We start from the raw sequence: 17,777 nt of genomic DNA, 5'->3' as shown, positions 1-17,777 counted from the left end.
ACAAGCAAAATAAAGCAAAATCAGAAATGACATTTTCATAGGGCAGAGAAACCTGAGTGGCAATATCTTCCAAAGTGTTTGGCATCAAACTCATTTCATTGAACAGAACATTTCTTAAATAAGGAATGATAAATAATCATGACACTCCACATTATGGTAGATCTGGGGTCTTTTGCCAGGATCTTCCTAACAGCAGGGTGAGAGTGGGAGAAGCGTTGCTTTACTGAATCAAGTATGAGAAAGTTTGAAAATGTGAGTGTTTATTACTTATTCAAGAAGTTACCTGAGCAAGAAGAAAGAAGAATTAACACTGGAGAACTTGTCTTTACACAAGGACATTTCTGAGACAAAAGAGCATAAAAAATGTATGTGCCTATTATGTAAGACAAGGAAGCAGTGCATTAGCCCTTCCTGCATCGTTTCTAGGTTATGATCTTAATGATACTGGAGGAACCACTTACTTCTAGAATCTTCCTTGTCACTTTTCCTGTGAATGTTCACATATATTTCAAGGTTAAACTTTCTCCATTTCTCCAGTTACTCATAGTACTCTTTATTCTGCACCTTTAATACTAATCACACAGTGTTTTTACTCTTTTTTTTTAAACAAACTTTTCTTTAGTCAAATTTTAAGTTTCCTGCAAACTTAATTTTATCTTCTATTACCATCCCATGGCACATATTCTGGCACACATTAAAGCCACAGCCTTTTAAATTAATTACTTCATATTAAAAAGTTTGAAAAGGTATTTCACATTGCTCTAATTTAACACTAAGGTCTAGATATTTATGAACGAATGCACTCATTCCTTTGGTGTTTAAGGTAGGAAATTTGACAGTCTTCTTTAACACCTTCTGGATCATTTTATCTGTGTGTATTGTTGATTTTATGCCAAATAACATCTCAGATATTCCAGTGCATTGTTTAGTTAAAGATAGCAAGATATCTTGTCAGCTGTAGCAATAACCATCCAAACTGACTATTTGATTTTTACCTTCTATCTCTTCCCAATCTGTTTACTTGATTTTTACCTTTCATCTATCCCAAATATTCAGCCTCACAGCAATGAGAATATTATATAAGAACATGTCATTTATCATACTGTTGCATCCACTGAAATTCTTGCAATGGTTTCTCACTTTAATGACAATTCAACATTCAAATCGTGAGCACATTCTTTTAGGGGCATCACTTCCTGCCCAGATACCTCTCCAGTCTGACAACATTTCCACATCTTTTGCCTTTCCATATGTGATGTCTTCTTGGTCAGGAATGCCATTTTTCTTATCATTTGCTAGCAATTTTTATTTACCACATAAGTCATTTTTCTAGAAAAATATTTTATGACCACAACTTTAAGTTACAAATTCTCTATTATTTCTTGAAAATTTTCATTTTTTGCTCATTTTTTTGCTCATTTTGCACAATTTGTCCCTGTGTGTGTGTGTATGTGTGTATATGTGTGTGTTTGTATGTGTGTGTGTGTGTGTGTGTGTGTGTGTGTGTTTAAAACTTCTCTTCCTACAACATGACAAGGTACATAAAAGACTATACTATTGAGACCAAATGTGAGAACTATGTTTGTTTTCCATTCATTTTCTATATCAACTATTATTGTAATGAAAATGGTAATGATATAATATGTATCTATTTGGAAAATGAGTAGGCTGTGTTCACCTTCAATATGATAGCATCATCTTAAAAGATAAAAAACAAAAAGTTACATTTAGAAGCATTGTGCTGGATATGTCCATGGATATTGCTCTCATGGATTCAAACAATGAAGGCAAATGGGAAAATTGAGAACAAAAATATCTGTATTAAACAAGTATGGTCTTCCCATTCTTGTCCATAAACAATATGTTATGACAAGTTTTTATATAACTGCTTACACTGCATTTAGTCTTATAAACCAAACACAGGTGATTTAATACTTGTAGGGGGCTGTGAGAAAGTGATATGTAGATATTATTCCATTTTATTTTATATGAAGTATTTAAGTAGATTTACTTAGAGGATTCTGGCATTCATCTGGGGACCTGAAACCAATCTGCACAGATACCAGTGGACCACTGTATTCACTGACAGGGTACTTAATTATGCAACATTCTGAGCATACAACAGTTTTAAAAGTTGAAATTAGAAAAATAATGAATCAATATAAAGAGAACATCGCCAAATACTGTTGATGTTCAACAAACTCATAGAAATCTACTTATAATAATTTTTTCCATAAGCATTTTAATTTTGTGTGCATGTACTATTATAATTCATCTACTCAAAAAATCATTTTGACTTAGTACTCAGCACTGAGTCAGCTCTGTGTTGTGGGATGTCCTGTCTGTTATGAATAAATAAAATGCTGATTGGCCAGTAGCCAGGCAGGAAGTATAGGATAGGCGGGACAAACAGAGAGGAGAGGCTGGGAGGTGGAAGTCTGGAAGAGACACCAGCCTGCTGTCCAGGGAGCATCATATAAAGGCAGCAGGTAAAGCCAGGGAACATGTGGTGACACATAGATTAACAGAAATGGGCTGAGTATAAGAGCAAGAGCTAGATAATGGTAGGCCTGAGCTAATGGCCAAGCAGTTTAAATAATATAAATGTCTGTATGTTTATTTTATAAGTGGGCTATGGGACTGCTGGGGCTTGGCAGGACCTGGAGAGAAAAACTCTAGCTACAGCTCTGGAATGCTCAAGAATGTCAGAAAGCTTGTCTAATGGTAAAAACAGGATACAATGCTACCACTAGGCACTTGAATGTTTTATTAAATCTTTTTAAGAAAGAGAAATCTTCTGTATAAGTATCACTCACTTAATAAAGAGTCTTAATGTGAGCAAGCCTCCAAGTCTCCAGATCACAGGATTTTTATAATCAGAGCTTTGATGGAAGCTGGTACAACGGCCATGGGTAATCATTTATTCCTTGAGGGAGGGACTTACCACTGATGATCTTATGATCTATCTTCTAGGAATTCTGTGCTAAAATCCATCTTAATACTGGAGCCACTAGACATATCCCCAGTGGTGCTCTTCCAGGAGTGCTCTTTTAGGCCTCATTTTAGTATACTAAAATGTGGAAGACCATTTTCAAGCAAGTATATAATGTACTTTGAACATATTCCATCTCTGTCCTCATTATCCTCTTTCTGCCTTCTCCTCTTCTCATTGGTCCTGTGTGTTCCCCATACACAGTATTGCTTCTACTTTCATGTCTTAAACATATTATTTTATGTTTCTGTAAAGACTAGTACCCACAAATAAAAATGAACATGTAACATTTGTCTTTGTATTTGATTCAATTTGCTTGATACGGCTATCTTCATTTGCATTCACTATATTAATTACGCTTCTATATTTTACCTTTAGCATTAAACTGTGAACTTCTTTATAACAGAAGGATAATATTAATTTCTGTGTCTTTATTTAGTTTTTAAGCAAGTATGTGCATTGAGCATATTGATGATGGTTTGGAAGGAGGATTGCAGAAATCTGGACTTTGGTTTTCATTGGAAATATTGGAAATGAATGTAGAGTATGGAATGGACATTATGGCATATAGGAGTAGCCTTTGAATTAAAGACCCTAAATTAAACCAAATTCAAACACATAAACAAGGACAGACTTGTCTTGCCCTTTGCCAACACTGCTTAAAAACAATATTGCTTACTGGGAAGTTTCAGATTTCAATAAGGAAATATCACGAAGAAAAATAGACAGTTTTAGCTAAAACATTCTCTTTTTGTTCTTGGACTTGTGATATATTTCAGTCTCTTAACAGGAAGCTCATGGTCTACTTAGGAATGTGTAAGATGTTCTGAGGATGGGCTGAGTGTGCCCAATAGACAGCCAAGAGCTCTGTTTGGGAGTAAGGATAGAAATTAGGCAGAACTTCCTCTGAAATCTAAGGCTTTCCATGGTTAAGTTAGTCTCTAGGAAGGCTTATGTTTCCAAGGGAATTCTCGGGATCCTAGACTATGCTCAGTGAAAGATAGGTGGAAATATGACACTTTCATCTTCATGGCTGCATCATTTTTCAGTTAGTTTCAGAGTACCTGTCAGGTCATCAGTGGGCCAGGACCCCAGCTGGCATGCCTTGCAGGTGTACTCGTCAAACACGTACTCATTCTCTTTACAAGGTGTGCAGGTCCAACAACAGCTGACTTCTCCCTTCCGGATTACCTAAGGGGAATATTTAAAATTATGATTAATGTTGCTTCACAGAAATTAAACTAGATACCTCTGTTCAAACGTATTTCATTTTATAGAGTTTCTTTAGGATAAATGATCAGGGAATGGAGAATTTCACTTTCAAGGTAATCTGAACTACTCTTAGACAATTGTTAGGTTATGTAATATAAATACATATGTAAAATACTGAGATGCTCTTTTTAGACCTTTATAAGAGTTTACAAATTTAAGATACTGAGTTTCTCACCTTTGAAATATGCTGATGATAGCCTGTGGCTCATTTTCCATTCGTTATGAATGTCACTATTTTGCCAATCTAAATGTATTTACTTTGCCAAGATAACTCCCGTATAACAATCTTCTTGAATCACTATGACTTGATATATTTCTGTCGATCATACTAAACCAATTTGGTTTAACTGTTTGCATCTTCTGTTTTGATTCACATCATTACTTATTACAAGACATAGTGGCAATGCTTTTTCCTAGCAGTTCCAACTATAAACATACTGGAAGTAAAGGTGTTTTCACTGTCACTGGAAAGATGCCAAGTTTCTATGGAAAATCAAGTTCATAAATCTTTGGACAATGCCAGGAAAGGTTATTATGGATGAAGGTACTTAATTACAACTTGAAAACATATTTTAAAAATGATGCCAAATGTGTACTGAATAGAGTGGAAATGAGATCTACATAAAAAATAATTTTAAAATGAGTAACTCAGCAAATGTAGATATATAACCAATGTTAAGACTATGGTAATAGGGAATCAAGCTCTACTATTATATAAGTTGTATCCTATAGAACATGATGGAGAAACATGCCAGGATATCTCTCTACTCATACTTTCAAGGAATTTGAAGGTATGTGTTCAAACTGTAATGCCATGAATTGTCAAAAAGCAAGATGCATGCCACATTTATTAAATTGTATTTGTTTCTATGGGTAGCAGTAGAAGTCAGGAATAGTTGATAGCCTAAATGAATCCACAAAGGCATTTACATGAAGATTTACAGGGTCACTTGCCAAGATGAAGAATGTTTCTGTTATCATATAGCAAGAGTTAGGAAACTTTTCTGCCAAATAGTATATATCTAAAGTTTAGAACATATAGTTGTTGTCATATCTAATCTACCTAACTGTGCAGATAAAACATAAGAGTATCCACAGACAATATGTCAAAGACAAAAATGTGAGTGTGGTTGTGTTTCAATAAAACTTTGTTTATAAAGACAGGCAGCAGGACAGATTTAGCTTTCTCATCACAGTTTTAACTTTCATTATATGCCATAACAAAGGTACAGATATTTTTAGAAATCCCACTAGCTGTTCAACCATTTTCTAGATGTTAAAATTATTCTTATTTTATTGGTCTTATTTTCCTTGTCTAGCCACGGCTTCTGAAATCCTCTTACTGCCCCCCACTGAAGACCTTATGCCAATATTAAAATATTTCTGTTTACATCTGACATTTCAAAAACATTGCAAGTTTGAGTAAATGTAGAGTTGATTGAAAAAAAATCCAAGGAAACTCAAGTACTCTGCATGGCTGAGATGGCATGCTTATTTGATAAGCAACTGAATTCTTTCAATATGATTTTTCTTCCCCCAGGATTTTATGCTTCAATAACTAACTTTCCTTGTTTTCTTCATTATGTTTTTATTTCATCTTCATTGACTTTTTATTTCCTGGACTTCAAACTAGTATCCTCAGAGGATCAAATTGTTTCTTACCTGCTTCCCCCTCACACTCTGTCACTGTGTTCTGTCCATTTGCCTGCCTTCTGTTCTAGAAGATCCAGAGGAAAGGCTAATTCTCAGTCTTCATGTCTGTTCCTCTTTCTTCCTCTTCCCTGGCTTGTCTTTCTGCTGACCACCATGTTAGCTGACAGCATTTCTCTGCCATCTCCCTCTCTTTCAGAGTTAACTCTCCACAACCTCTTCTTGTACTCTCAAAGTAGGTATTTTTTGAAGACTTATTTTTGGTGTCCATTATTATTATTATTATTTTTATTTTTAACTTTCAGGTTGACCAATTTGAATATACTCAGAGTGCCAATTTAAGCTCTAATTAGTTTATTCTTAAATCTGGACCTTTGACCTTATTGTGTGCATCTTTTGTCTTTTTTCTTTTCTAGACCAATTACCATTGACTTGTTATATAAAAACAAAAAAAAAATCAACAAATCTTGAAACTAACCCATGTACTTTCCTCTCAAATACTTTTTCTGTTTGGTGTGTGTGTGTGTGTGTGTGTGTGTGTGTGTGTGTGTGTGTGTTTGTATGTTCATGAAACACACCAGAAATTCTCAGAGTCAGCTCTTACTTCCATAGTGTGTGTCCCAGAAATTACTCAGGAGTTCCACTAAGCAGCCTTATTTGATGAACCATTTCTTAGGTATTAATTTTTTCTTTCATTTATGACAATGATACTCTTTATTAGGAATTGGAATTGCAGTTGATTCTCTCATATTTTGTTTTTCTTCCCTGACCCAATATTTAATCAGCAGCTGGTACTGAGTGGATGGACCTTTGCAAAGTTTTTCTTCAATGTCACTTCTACTTCAGTTTTGACTTTTAATGTTCTTTCCCTGTCACCACAGTCAGCATTTTAACTCTTCCTTCTTGTTTCACCTTCCATGATAATTACTAATATCATCTACTGTTGGCCAACATGTGTCAACATTTTAGTTAATACTATACTATTGTTTCTTCGTCATAAAACATGGGTTGTTTATTTAGTATAATATTGAAAACTGTCCATAAAACTTGGCCTTTATTTGTTATTTTGATATTTTCTTTTGTAGTAACTACTCATAGCAATCATGCATGTACCCCCAGTTACTCAACGTCATTCTAGTGTCCAATCCATTCCTTCTGTACCTTATTTATTGCTGGTTCCCATACATCTATGATCTTTCTTTGAAATCATACCCATTTTCATGGTCTGAGGGTGAAATTTCATTCAGAAGAGGCCCTCCCTTCTCTGATTTTTTTCTTTTAATGAAGCCATCACATTATCATAATATTGCTTTCTTTTCATATATTTTTCCTCATTCATATTAAATCTGATGAGGATATCACACTTATTTTCTCCCACTGACATTAATGAACTATTACACAGAGATTTTTTTTCTTTATTATTATGTGTTTTAAATTTTATATATCAGCCATGGGTTCCCCTGTCCTCCCCCCTCTAGCCCCCACCCCCACCCTCCCCCCAGCCCCTCCCCTCCATTCCCATGTCCTCCAGGATCAAGGCACCCCTGGGGATTCATTTAAACCTGGTGGATTCAGTACAGGCAGGTTCAGTCTCCTCCTTCCAGGCTGAGCAAAGTGTCCCTGTGTAAGCCCAAGGTTTCAAACAGCCAGCTCATGCACTAAGGACAGGTCCTGGTCCCACAGCCTGGGTGCCTCCCAAGCAGATAAAGCTATTCAATTGTCTCACTTATCCAGAGGGCCTGATCCAGCTGAGGGCTCCACAGCCTTTGGTTCATAATTCATGTAATTCCATTTGTTTGGCTATTTGTCCCTGTGCTTTTTGCAAGCTTGGATTCAACAATTCATGTTCTTGCAGACCTTCCTCTTTCTCGACAGTTGGATACCTGGAGCTCCACCTGGGGCCTGGCTGAGGATCTCTGCATCCACTTCCATCAGTTATGGGATATGAGTTCCAGCACGACAGTTAGGGTTTTTAGCCATCTGATCACCGGACTAGGACAGATCAGGCTTTCTCTTGACCATTGCCAGCAGTCTACATAGGATGTATCATTGTGGATATTTGGGGACCTCTCCAGCACTCTGCCTATTCCTGTTCTCATGTGGTCATCATTTATCATGGTCTGTTATTCCTTGTTCTCCCTTTCTGTTCTTGATCCAGCTGGGATCTCCTGCTCCCCTAAGGTTTCTTTCCCTCAAATCTTGCTCTTCATTACTCCCACTGTCATCCCAGGTTGTTCATGTAGATCTCATCCATTTCTCTGTCATTGGGTGATCCTTGGGTCTTTCCTAGGGTCCCGTTATCTAGGTAGCCTCCCTGGAGTTGTGTAGCAGTCTAGTCATCTTTGTTTTACATCTAGTATCCTTCTATGAGTGAGTACACACCATGTTTGTCCTTCTGAGTCTGGGTTACCTCACTTGGGATGATTTTTTTTCTAATCCATTTGCCTGCAAACCTCATGATGTCATTGTTTTTCTCTGCTGAGTAGTACTCCATTGTGTATATGTACCATATTTTCTTTATCCATTCTTCAGTTGAAGGGCATCTAGGTTTTTTCCAGGTTCTGGCTATTACAAAAAAAGCTGATACAAACATAGCTGAGCAAATGCCCTTGTGGTATGATTGAGCATTCCTTGGGTATATGCCCAAGAGTGCTACAGCTGGGTCTTGGGGGAGATGGATTCCCAATTTTCTAAGGAAGCGCCATATTGATTTCCAAAGTGGCTGTACAAGCTTGCATTCCCACCAGCAGTGGAGGAGATTTCCCCTTGCTCCACATCCTCTCCAGCATAAGCTGTCTTCTGTGCTTTTGATCTTAGCCATTCTGACAGGTGTAAGGTGGTATTTTAGAGTCGTTTTGATTTGCATTTCCCGGATAATTAGGGAATTGATAATTGAGCAATTCCTTAAATGTCTTTCAGCCATTTGAACTTCCTCTGTTGAGAATTCTCTGTTTAGTTCTATAGCCCATTTCTTAATTGGACTGTTGGGCATTTTGATGTCTAATTTCTTGAGTTCTTTATATATTCTGGATATCAGCCCTCTGTCAGATGTGGGGTTGGTGAAGACCTTTTCCCATTCTGTAGGCTGTCACTTTGTCTTGTTGACCATGTCCTTTGCTCTATAAAAGCTTATCACTTTCAGCAGGTCCCATTGATTGATTGTTTCTCAGTGTCTGTGCTACTGGTATTATATTTAGAAAGTGATCTCCAGTGCCAATGTGTTCAAGAGTACTTCCTACTTTCTCTACTATCAGGTTCAGAGTAGCTGGATTTATGTTGAGGTCTTTGATCCACTTGGATTTAAGTTTTGTGCACAGTGACAAATATGGATCTATTTGCAGCCTTCTACACATTGACATCCAGTTATGCCAGCACCATTTGTTGAAGATGCTTTCTTTTTTCCATTGTACATTTTTGGTTTCTTTGTCAAAAATTATATGTTCATAGGTGTGCGGGTTAATGTCACAGTCTTCAATTCGATTCCATTGGTCCACATGTCAATTTTTATGCCAGTACCAAGCTGTTTTTATTACAGTAGTTCTATAGTAGAGTTTGAGGTTGGGGATTGTGATGCCTGCAGAGGTTAAGAGGTTATTTTATTGTACAGCATTCTTTTGGCTATCCTGGGTTTTTTGTTTTTCCATATGAAGTTGAATATTATTCTTTCCAGATCAGTGAAGAATTGTGTTGGTAATTTGATGGGAATTGAGTTGAATCTGTAGATTGTTTTTGGTAAGATCAACATTTTTACTATGTTAATCCTGCCTATCCATGAGCATGGGAGATCTTTCTATTTTCTGACATCTTCTTCAATTTCTTTTTTCAGGGACTTAAAGTTCTTGTCATATAGGTCCTTCACATGCTTAGATAGCGTAACCCCAAGGTATTATATATCATTTGTGGCTATTGTAAAGGGTGATGTATCTCTGATTTCCTTTTCAGCCTGTTTGTATACTGTATATACGAGGGCTATTGATTTTTTTGACTTGATCTTGTATCCTGCAATGTTGCTGAAGGTTTTTATTAGCTGTATCAGTTCCTTGGTTGAATTTTTGGGGTCACTCATGTATTCTAACATGTCATCTGCAAATAGGGAGAGCTTGACTTCTTCCTTTCCAATTTGTATCCCCTTAATCTCTTTATGTTGTCTTATAGCTCTGGCTAGAACTTCAAGTACTATATTGAATAAGTAGGGGGAGAGGGGACAGCCTTGCCTTGTTCCTGATTTTAGTGGTATTGCTTTGAGTTTCTCTCCATTTAATTTGATGTTGGCTGTTGGCTTGCTGTAGATTGCCTTTATTATGTTTAGGTATGTTCCCTCTATTCCCGATGGCTCCAAGACCTTTATCATGAAGGGGTGTTGGATTTTGTCAGATGTCTTTTCTGCATCTAGTGAGATGATCATGTGGTTTTTTTTCTTAGAGTTTGTTTATATGGTTTATTACATTGATGGACTTTTGTATGTTGAACCACCCTTGCATTCCTGGGATGAACCCTATTTGATCATGGTGGATACTTGTTTTGATGTGTTCTTGGAGTCTGTTTGCCAGAATTTTTTTGAGTATTTTTGCATCAATATTCATGAGGTAGATTGATCTGTAGTTCTCTTTCTTTGTTGCATCTTTGTTTGGTTTAGGAATCAGGGTAATTGTAGCCTCATAGAAAGAGTTTGGTAATATACCTTCTGCTTCTATTGTGTGGAACAATTTAAAGAGTATTGGTATTAAGTCTCCTTTGAAGATCTGGTAGAATTCTGCAGTGAAACCATCAGGTCCAGGGCTTTTTTTGGTTGGGAGAATTTTAATGACTGATACTATTTCCTTAGGGGTTATTGGACTATTTGAATGGTTTATCTGATCTTGATTTCACTTAGGTATGTGGTACCTATCCAGAAAATTATCCATTTCTTTTAGGTTTTCCAGTTTTGTGGAGTAGTGGTTTTCGAAGTATGACCTGATGATTCTCTGGATTTCCTCATTGTCTGCTGTTATGTCCCCGTTTTCATTTCTGATTTTGTTAATTTGGATGCTTTCTCTCTGTCTTTTGGTTAGTTTGGATAAGGGCTTGTCTATCTTGTTGATCTTCTCAAAGAACCAACTCTTTCTTTCATTAATCCTTTGTATTGTTCTCTTTATTTCTATTTTATTGATTTCATCTCTCAATTTGATAATTTCCTGGCATCTGTTCCTCCTGGGAGACTTTGCTTCTTCCTGTTCAAGGGCTTTCAGGTGTGCTGTCAAGTCATTATCATGAGATTTCTCCAGCTTCTTTATGTGGGCATTCAGTGCTATGAATTTCCCTCTTAGCACTGCTTTCATAGTACCCCAGAAGTTTGGGTATGTGGTGTATTCATTTTCATTGATCTCTAGGAAGTCTTTAATTTCTTCCTTTATTTCTTCCTTAACCCATTGGTGATTCAGTTGAGCATTATTCAGTTTCCCTGAGATTGTAGGATTTCTGTAGTTTTTTCAGTTGTTGAAATCTAACTTTAAACCATGGTGGTCTGATAGAACACAGTAGGTTATTCCAATTGTTTTGTATCTGTTGAGATTTGCTTTGTGGCCAAGTATGTGGTTGATTTTAGAGAAGGTTCCATGGGGTGCTGAGAAGAAGGTATATTCTTTTTTGTTTGGGTGGAATGTTCTGTAGATACTGATTAAGTCCATTTGAGCCATAACATCAGTTAAGACCATTATGTCTCTGTTAAGTTTCTATTTGGCCAATCTGTCCAGAGGTGAAAGTGGGGTGTTGAAGTCTCCCACTATTAATGTGTGGGGTTTTATATGTGATTTAAGCTTTAGTAATTTTTCTTTTACATATGTGAGTGCCCTTGTGTTTGGGGCATAAATGTTCAGAATTGAGACTTCATCTTGGTGGATCTTTCCTGTGATGAGTATGTAATGTCCTTCATCATCTCTTTTGATTGATTTTAGTTTTAAGTCTATTTTGCTGGATATTTGGATGGCTACACCAGCTTGCTTCTTAAGACCATTTGATTGGAAAGTCTTTTCCCAGCCTTTTATTCTAAGGAGGTGTCTGTCTTTGAATTTGAGGTGTTTTTCTTGTATGCAGGAGAAAGATGGGTCCTGTTTCTGTATCCATTCTGTTAGTCTGTGTCTTTTTATAGGTGAATTAAGTCCATTGATATAAAGGGATATTAATGACCAGTGATTGTTTGTTCCTGTTGTTATTTTTATTTTTTGGTGTTAGTGTGTGTGTAATTTTCTTCTTTGGGGTTTACTGCTGTGGTGTTATCTATTGCCTGTGTTATCATGGGTGTATCTGCCTTCCTTAGGTTGGAATTTTCCTTCTAGTGCTTTCTGTAGGGCTGGGTTTGTGGATAAGTATTGTTTAAATCTGGTTTTGTCTTGGAAGGTCTTGTTCACGCCATCTATGATCATTGAAAGTTTTGCTGGGTATATTAGTCTAGGCTGGCATCCATGGTCTCTTAGTGTCTGCATAATATCTGTCCAGGTCCTTCTGGCTTTCAAAGTCTCCATTGAGAAATCGGGTGTTATTCTGATGGGTTTGCCTTTATAAGTCACTTGGCATTTTTCCTTTGCTGCCCTTAATATTCTTTCTTTATTCTTTATGTTTAGTTGTTTAATTATTATGTGGTGAGGGGACTTTTCTGGGGGGGTCTAGTCTGTTTGGTGTTCTATAGGCTTCTTGTGTCTTCATAGGCATTTCCTTCTTTAAGTTGGGGAAGTTTTCTTCTATGATCTTGTTAAATATATTTTCTGTGCCTTTGAGTTGGTATTCTTCTCCTTCCTCTATTCCTATTATTGTAGGTTTGGTCTTTTCATGGTGTCCCAAATTTCTTGGACATTTTGGGTCATGACTTTGTTGGTTTTAGTGTTTTCTTTGACTGATGAATCTATTCCTTCTACCATATCTTCAACAGCAGAGATCCTCTCTTCCATTTCTTGCATTCTGTTTGTTTTACTTGCCTCTGAAGTTCCTGTTTGTTTACTCAGATTTTCTATTTCCAACATTCCTTCTGTTAGTGTCTTCTTCATTTTTTCTATTTCCCTCTTCTGAACTTGGATTGTCTCCCTTGCTTTTTCATGATTTTCATTCAAGGATTTATTGTTTTCTTCTGCTTTAATTGTCCTTTTCTCTAGTTTTTTTATAGTGTTCTTCCCATTTTTTGTTTGTCTGTTCCTCCACTTCATTTTTGATTTCTTCTATATAAGGCTCTAGCCTCTTCATGATGTTAATTATAAGGTTGTTTTCTTCTTCTTCCATTCCGTGACGTTCAGGTCTAGCTGTTGGAGAAGGGCTAGGTTCTGGTAATGCTGTATTGCTCTTTATTTTGTTGTATGTACTTCTGCCTTGAAGTCTGCCCATCTCCTCTTGTGTTTGTTCTTGGTCTTATCAGTGTACCAGAGAGAGTTGACAGATTTAGGGAGCCTCTCTCTGGTCCAGATGGAAGCTCTGGGCCAGATGGAAGTGCTGGTCCAGATGAGAGTGCTGGCCGGATAGGAGCTGGGGGGCTGGACTCTGAGTCTTGGGAAGTCCCTGGGGTCTCCTTATTTTGTCCAGATGGGAGCTCCTCTTGTCCAGATGGGAGTTCCTCTGGTCTGTGGCCCAGATGGGAGTTCCAGGGAAGGATGGAAGCTTGGGGCTGGTCTCTGATTCCCAGGAAGTTGCTGGGATCTCCAGCAGATGGGTGTGGGGGCAGGGTGTGGAGACTGCAGTGTCTGCCTGCAGTCTTGGAAAAGGAGAGCCTTCCAGCAGGGCCCCCTGATTGAAAGGAAACTGAGGCCAAGTTGGTCAGGTCCTCCCAGAGTGGCCTGTGTCCAGTGGTGGGACCCCAGGGCAGTTGCCTCTCTGGCTATAACCCCAGGCACTCACCTCTAGTCTACATAGAGATTTTTGATAGTTATTTGTTAAATGTGTTCTCCTGTTCTAAATTACTTATTCTGGGGAATCATTATCTTTATCTTTGGAAACAGTCATATGCAGAAAGTGTAAGCAGGACAAATGTGACTTCTCAGTTGAATCAATGGGCTCAGATTATTGATTATTGAGGGTTGAATCCTAGGTTTCCTAAAGAATTAATCAGAATAAAGCAAAAAATAAAGTAATTTTCTGCCACTAGAAGCTTACAAAGTAAAATATAAAACAAGTGCCATTTAAAAAAAAAAAAAGAAATATCCAATGAGAGTTAATACTGTTCAGCTTGAAACAATTAAAGAAATGTGGGTTATATTACCTTTATCTGGCCTTTCTCACATGGTTCACTGCACACGGATCTGATGATGTGATTTTTCTTGGACCATACTTCATCATCATCCATTTTTAATTCCCCATTGTCCCAACTTCCAACATTGATGTAGTCAAAATAATCTTTTCCCATTTCCTTGAAATTCATTATTTCATACCTTAGAAACAAGAATATAATTGTTATTCAGCTAAGATAATAAACACTCATAATTGCAAAGGCAATAATTTCATTCCTCCAATAAACACATTTACTGTTGCATAAATCACACTGGAATTTTCTGTAATGGTATATTTAGAATGACAAAATTCTACCTATTTCATTTTCACTTTGGAGACCTATTTTTAGAGTTATGCTTACATCTGAAATAGAAAACAGTCCTGTGTGAGAAAGTGACTGGTGTGGTGATACACTGCGTACCCTAATAAACTCATCTGGGAATCAGAGGACAAAGCCAGCCACCAGATTAGACATAGAGACCAGACTATGGTGACACACACCCTTAATCCTATCACTTGGGAGGCAGATATCTGTCTGGATCTCTGTAAATTCAAGGCCACAATGGGAACAGTCAGGCAGTGGTGGCATAGACCTTTAATCCCAGCACTTGAGATCTCATGCCTTTGCTTGGAAAGTGCATGTGCCTTTAATCCCAGGAAGTGATGTGGCTGGGTGGAGAATGGTATATAAGGTGTGAGGTGACAGGAACTAAGCAGCAGTTCAACTGAGACCCTTAGGGGTGAGGACTCAGAGAGGCATTCATTCTAAGGATTTGTGGAAACAGGATCAGCTGAGGAGTTAGTGAGGTGAGGTTGGCTGTGGCTTGTTCTGTTTCTCTGATCTTTCACCTTTCACCCCAATATCTGGCTCCAGGTTTTTTCTTTATTATTAATAAGACCATTTAGCAATTTGTGGTACAGACTGGATCTCAGGAAGGATGAAAGACAGTTTTGAAAGAACTTCAGGAATTTTAAACATGTACTTTAGCTGGTATTCAGGGGAAAAATAAAACATGGAGGGGTTTAACTATGTTTAAGTGACATACTAAAGAGGTTCCTTACTCACTGTGATGTTTACTTATTCTTTGAACTCATTTTTGGGTGTTAGGAAATACAAGTTACATAAAAGTTTTGTTTTGTTTTTTTAATAAAACATCATGGTTCTCATTCATATTTTTTCTTACTCTTCCAGTTGGTTTACAGAACTAATGAGCTCTTGATTTGGAAGGCTAGCAAAGCTTGGACTTTGAAATGTGTCTTTGTTCCACTGCTTTTCCTTTATATTTTAGTTTTAACTAAGGCTATGAGAAGCTTGTGGATTAAGTAGAGTAAATTTATTTAAAAAAATACAGGTTTGATTTTGTCTTTATTTTACCATACATTGATGTTCATCATGCAAGAATAATTGAAAGGGTATTTAAAAAAATACTGAAAATAGTTTGGAAGCACCTTAGCCAAAAACTACTGCAAAGTAGATGGGTGACATGAGCTCTCAGTTTTTCTTAGCCATTGTTCTCACTCAGAGTCTAGGGACAAAAATATAAGATGAGTAGAGCAATTGTTGAGCCTTTTCTCATATTTCCAGGGGAGTATTTATAAAACAGTTTTCCAAACAGAGATTTTCAATGAACCATACAACAGTCTTGGGAATTTCTACAGGTGGTCCTTGGTACGGGATGCCCTCACATCATACACTGTACTTCTTGCTTTCCAAAACTTTCGGTACTGGCAAATAGGTTTGTGAATGTTCCTTCTAACTTCCCATGCTCAGCATGTTTATCTATTTGAAAATGGATACAGATGAAACCAATTTTAGAACTACAGTTATGCCTACCAAATTGACATAGTCAATCTGATGTCCTATGTAGAAATGCAAAGAATGAATTTGACATCAACTTACTTTTGCTATAAATGCTATAAATTGCTATAAATGATTCCAGTCTTTGTTTGATGCTGATTAATATTTATAGTTATATTTTCATTTTCAGAGTTAATCTATTTTCATACGTTATTGTCTGGTCAGTAACTTTGGGATTCTCTTGCATTGCTTTTTATTTGCTATCAATTTATGTTGAGTAACTTTCTAAATAAAGAATCTAGGAATACTTATTCCATGCTGTCAAAGCTGGCCTGTGGTTACTAAATATGCAATGACTCCAGGAATTAGAACAGAGGACTAATGAAGTAAAAAGAATTCACATATTATGTCACTGGCAACTTTAAACACACAGGATTCTCAGCCTTAAAACATGACCTTTTTTTTTTTTTCCTCCCCCATAACAAATAACCTTTGAACTGCCTAGTCTGGAAAATATGTCAGTATCTGGAGACTTCTTTTTTGACTACTGATGACTTGAAGAGATATAAGGACTCAATTGCTCACAAAAATGAGCCACAGCACCATTTCTTCAAATTCTCAATCCTAGAACTGTCTAGACTAAGCTATTAATTTTATAGATAATGGAACTGAAGCTTACTGAGATTAATTGTTATGACCAGTTTGCATAGAACTCAGATGTCAGAGCCAGGACCCTAAGCAAGCTTTTATTCTTTACACCTACTGTTCCTCTTCTCATTAGATTAGTCATGATCTATGTCCAATGACGTTAGTTTTCTGTAAAAGAGAGACTAAATGGTAAGGGGATACAGGGTTAGAAAAATTGAAAAACTCTATAGAATGGCGCATGCTACATTGACAGGAAGTGACTTTAAGAAATGTTAGTTCTTAATTTTGGTTTAATTCATCAAATTATTAGAATTAACCCAGAGACTGTGAGTCTTCCCTGTGGAATGAGCTTTTGGGTTTTTTGTTTGTTTGTTTGTTTTTGTTTTGTTTTATCGTTTTTTGAGACAGGGTTTCTCTGTGTAGTTTTGTGCCTTTTCTGGATCTCACTCTGTAGCCCAGGCTGGCCTCTAACCCACAAAGATTTGCCTGGCTCTGCCTCCCAAGTGCTGGGATTAAAAGCAAGCACCACCACCGCCCAGTTTGTTTGTTTTTATAAACAAGATATCAAAGAAAAGTAGAGAATGTTTGCATGGAAAATTATTCCGATCTGCCTCCACTTTTGTTCGGTGCATAGCTACTGAGAGTTGCTATGGTGATAGTACATGTTCACAGATAAACAATTGCTGACATGATCTTTGTTGTTGCTGTTGATATCTTGTTTGTTTTTATATACTGTTTAATTTTGCTTTAAATAATCAGTTGTATTCAGTTTACCACATGTTCTCTATCTTGTCTGTGAAGTTATGGTCAACACAGGTAGCAGTCAGACCTGTTAAGATCAGTTTCTTGATAAGATTTCCAAGCCAACTCTTGTGGTAAAGACTAGATAGTAAATATTTTAGGCTTTGAAATGGTATCTAAGCACTCAGTATTGTTAATAAAGTATGTACACAGACATGGTATCTCATTAGATAAATGTTACTATGTACTTGAAAACTTTATTACTGCAGACTCTCTACTTGGCTTGCCCACACAATTTTTCTAACCTATGACCTAGATTACTGATAGTAAAGGGTCATATTTCTTATGTGAAAATTTGAAATCCTCAGAATTCTGAAAACCAGATTTTTTTTTATAGCTCACTAGGTAGCAAGACATAAACCTACCTATAATTGTCTCAGGATAAAACTT

General features: G+C 36.9%; 1 protein-coding gene across 3 annotated transcripts in view; it reads right to left on the bottom strand.

The window, feature by feature from the left end:
* Positions 1-17,777, bottom strand: part of Grm5 (glutamate metabotropic receptor 5) — a 484,091-nt gene that overhangs the window by 75,180 nt on the left and 391,134 nt on the right. For all 3 annotated transcript variants that reach the window (XM_036186135.1, XM_036186149.1, XM_036186142.1), the window contains exons 7-8: positions 14,133-14,301; positions 4,057-4,183 (exon numbers count right to left, since the gene is read on the bottom strand). In XM_036186135.1, coding sequence (XP_036042028.1) covers positions 4,057-4,183; positions 14,133-14,301 — 296 coding nt within the window. The remainder of the gene's footprint in view (positions 1-4,056; positions 4,184-14,132; positions 14,302-17,777) is intronic.

The sequence above is a fragment of the Onychomys torridus genome, chromosome 1 (assembly GCF_903995425.1).
Source record: "Onychomys torridus chromosome 1, mOncTor1.1, whole genome shotgun sequence".
NCBI lineage: Eukaryota > Metazoa > Chordata > Mammalia > Rodentia > Cricetidae > Onychomys > Onychomys torridus.
This window is presented reverse-complemented; position numbering and strand designations above follow the sequence as displayed.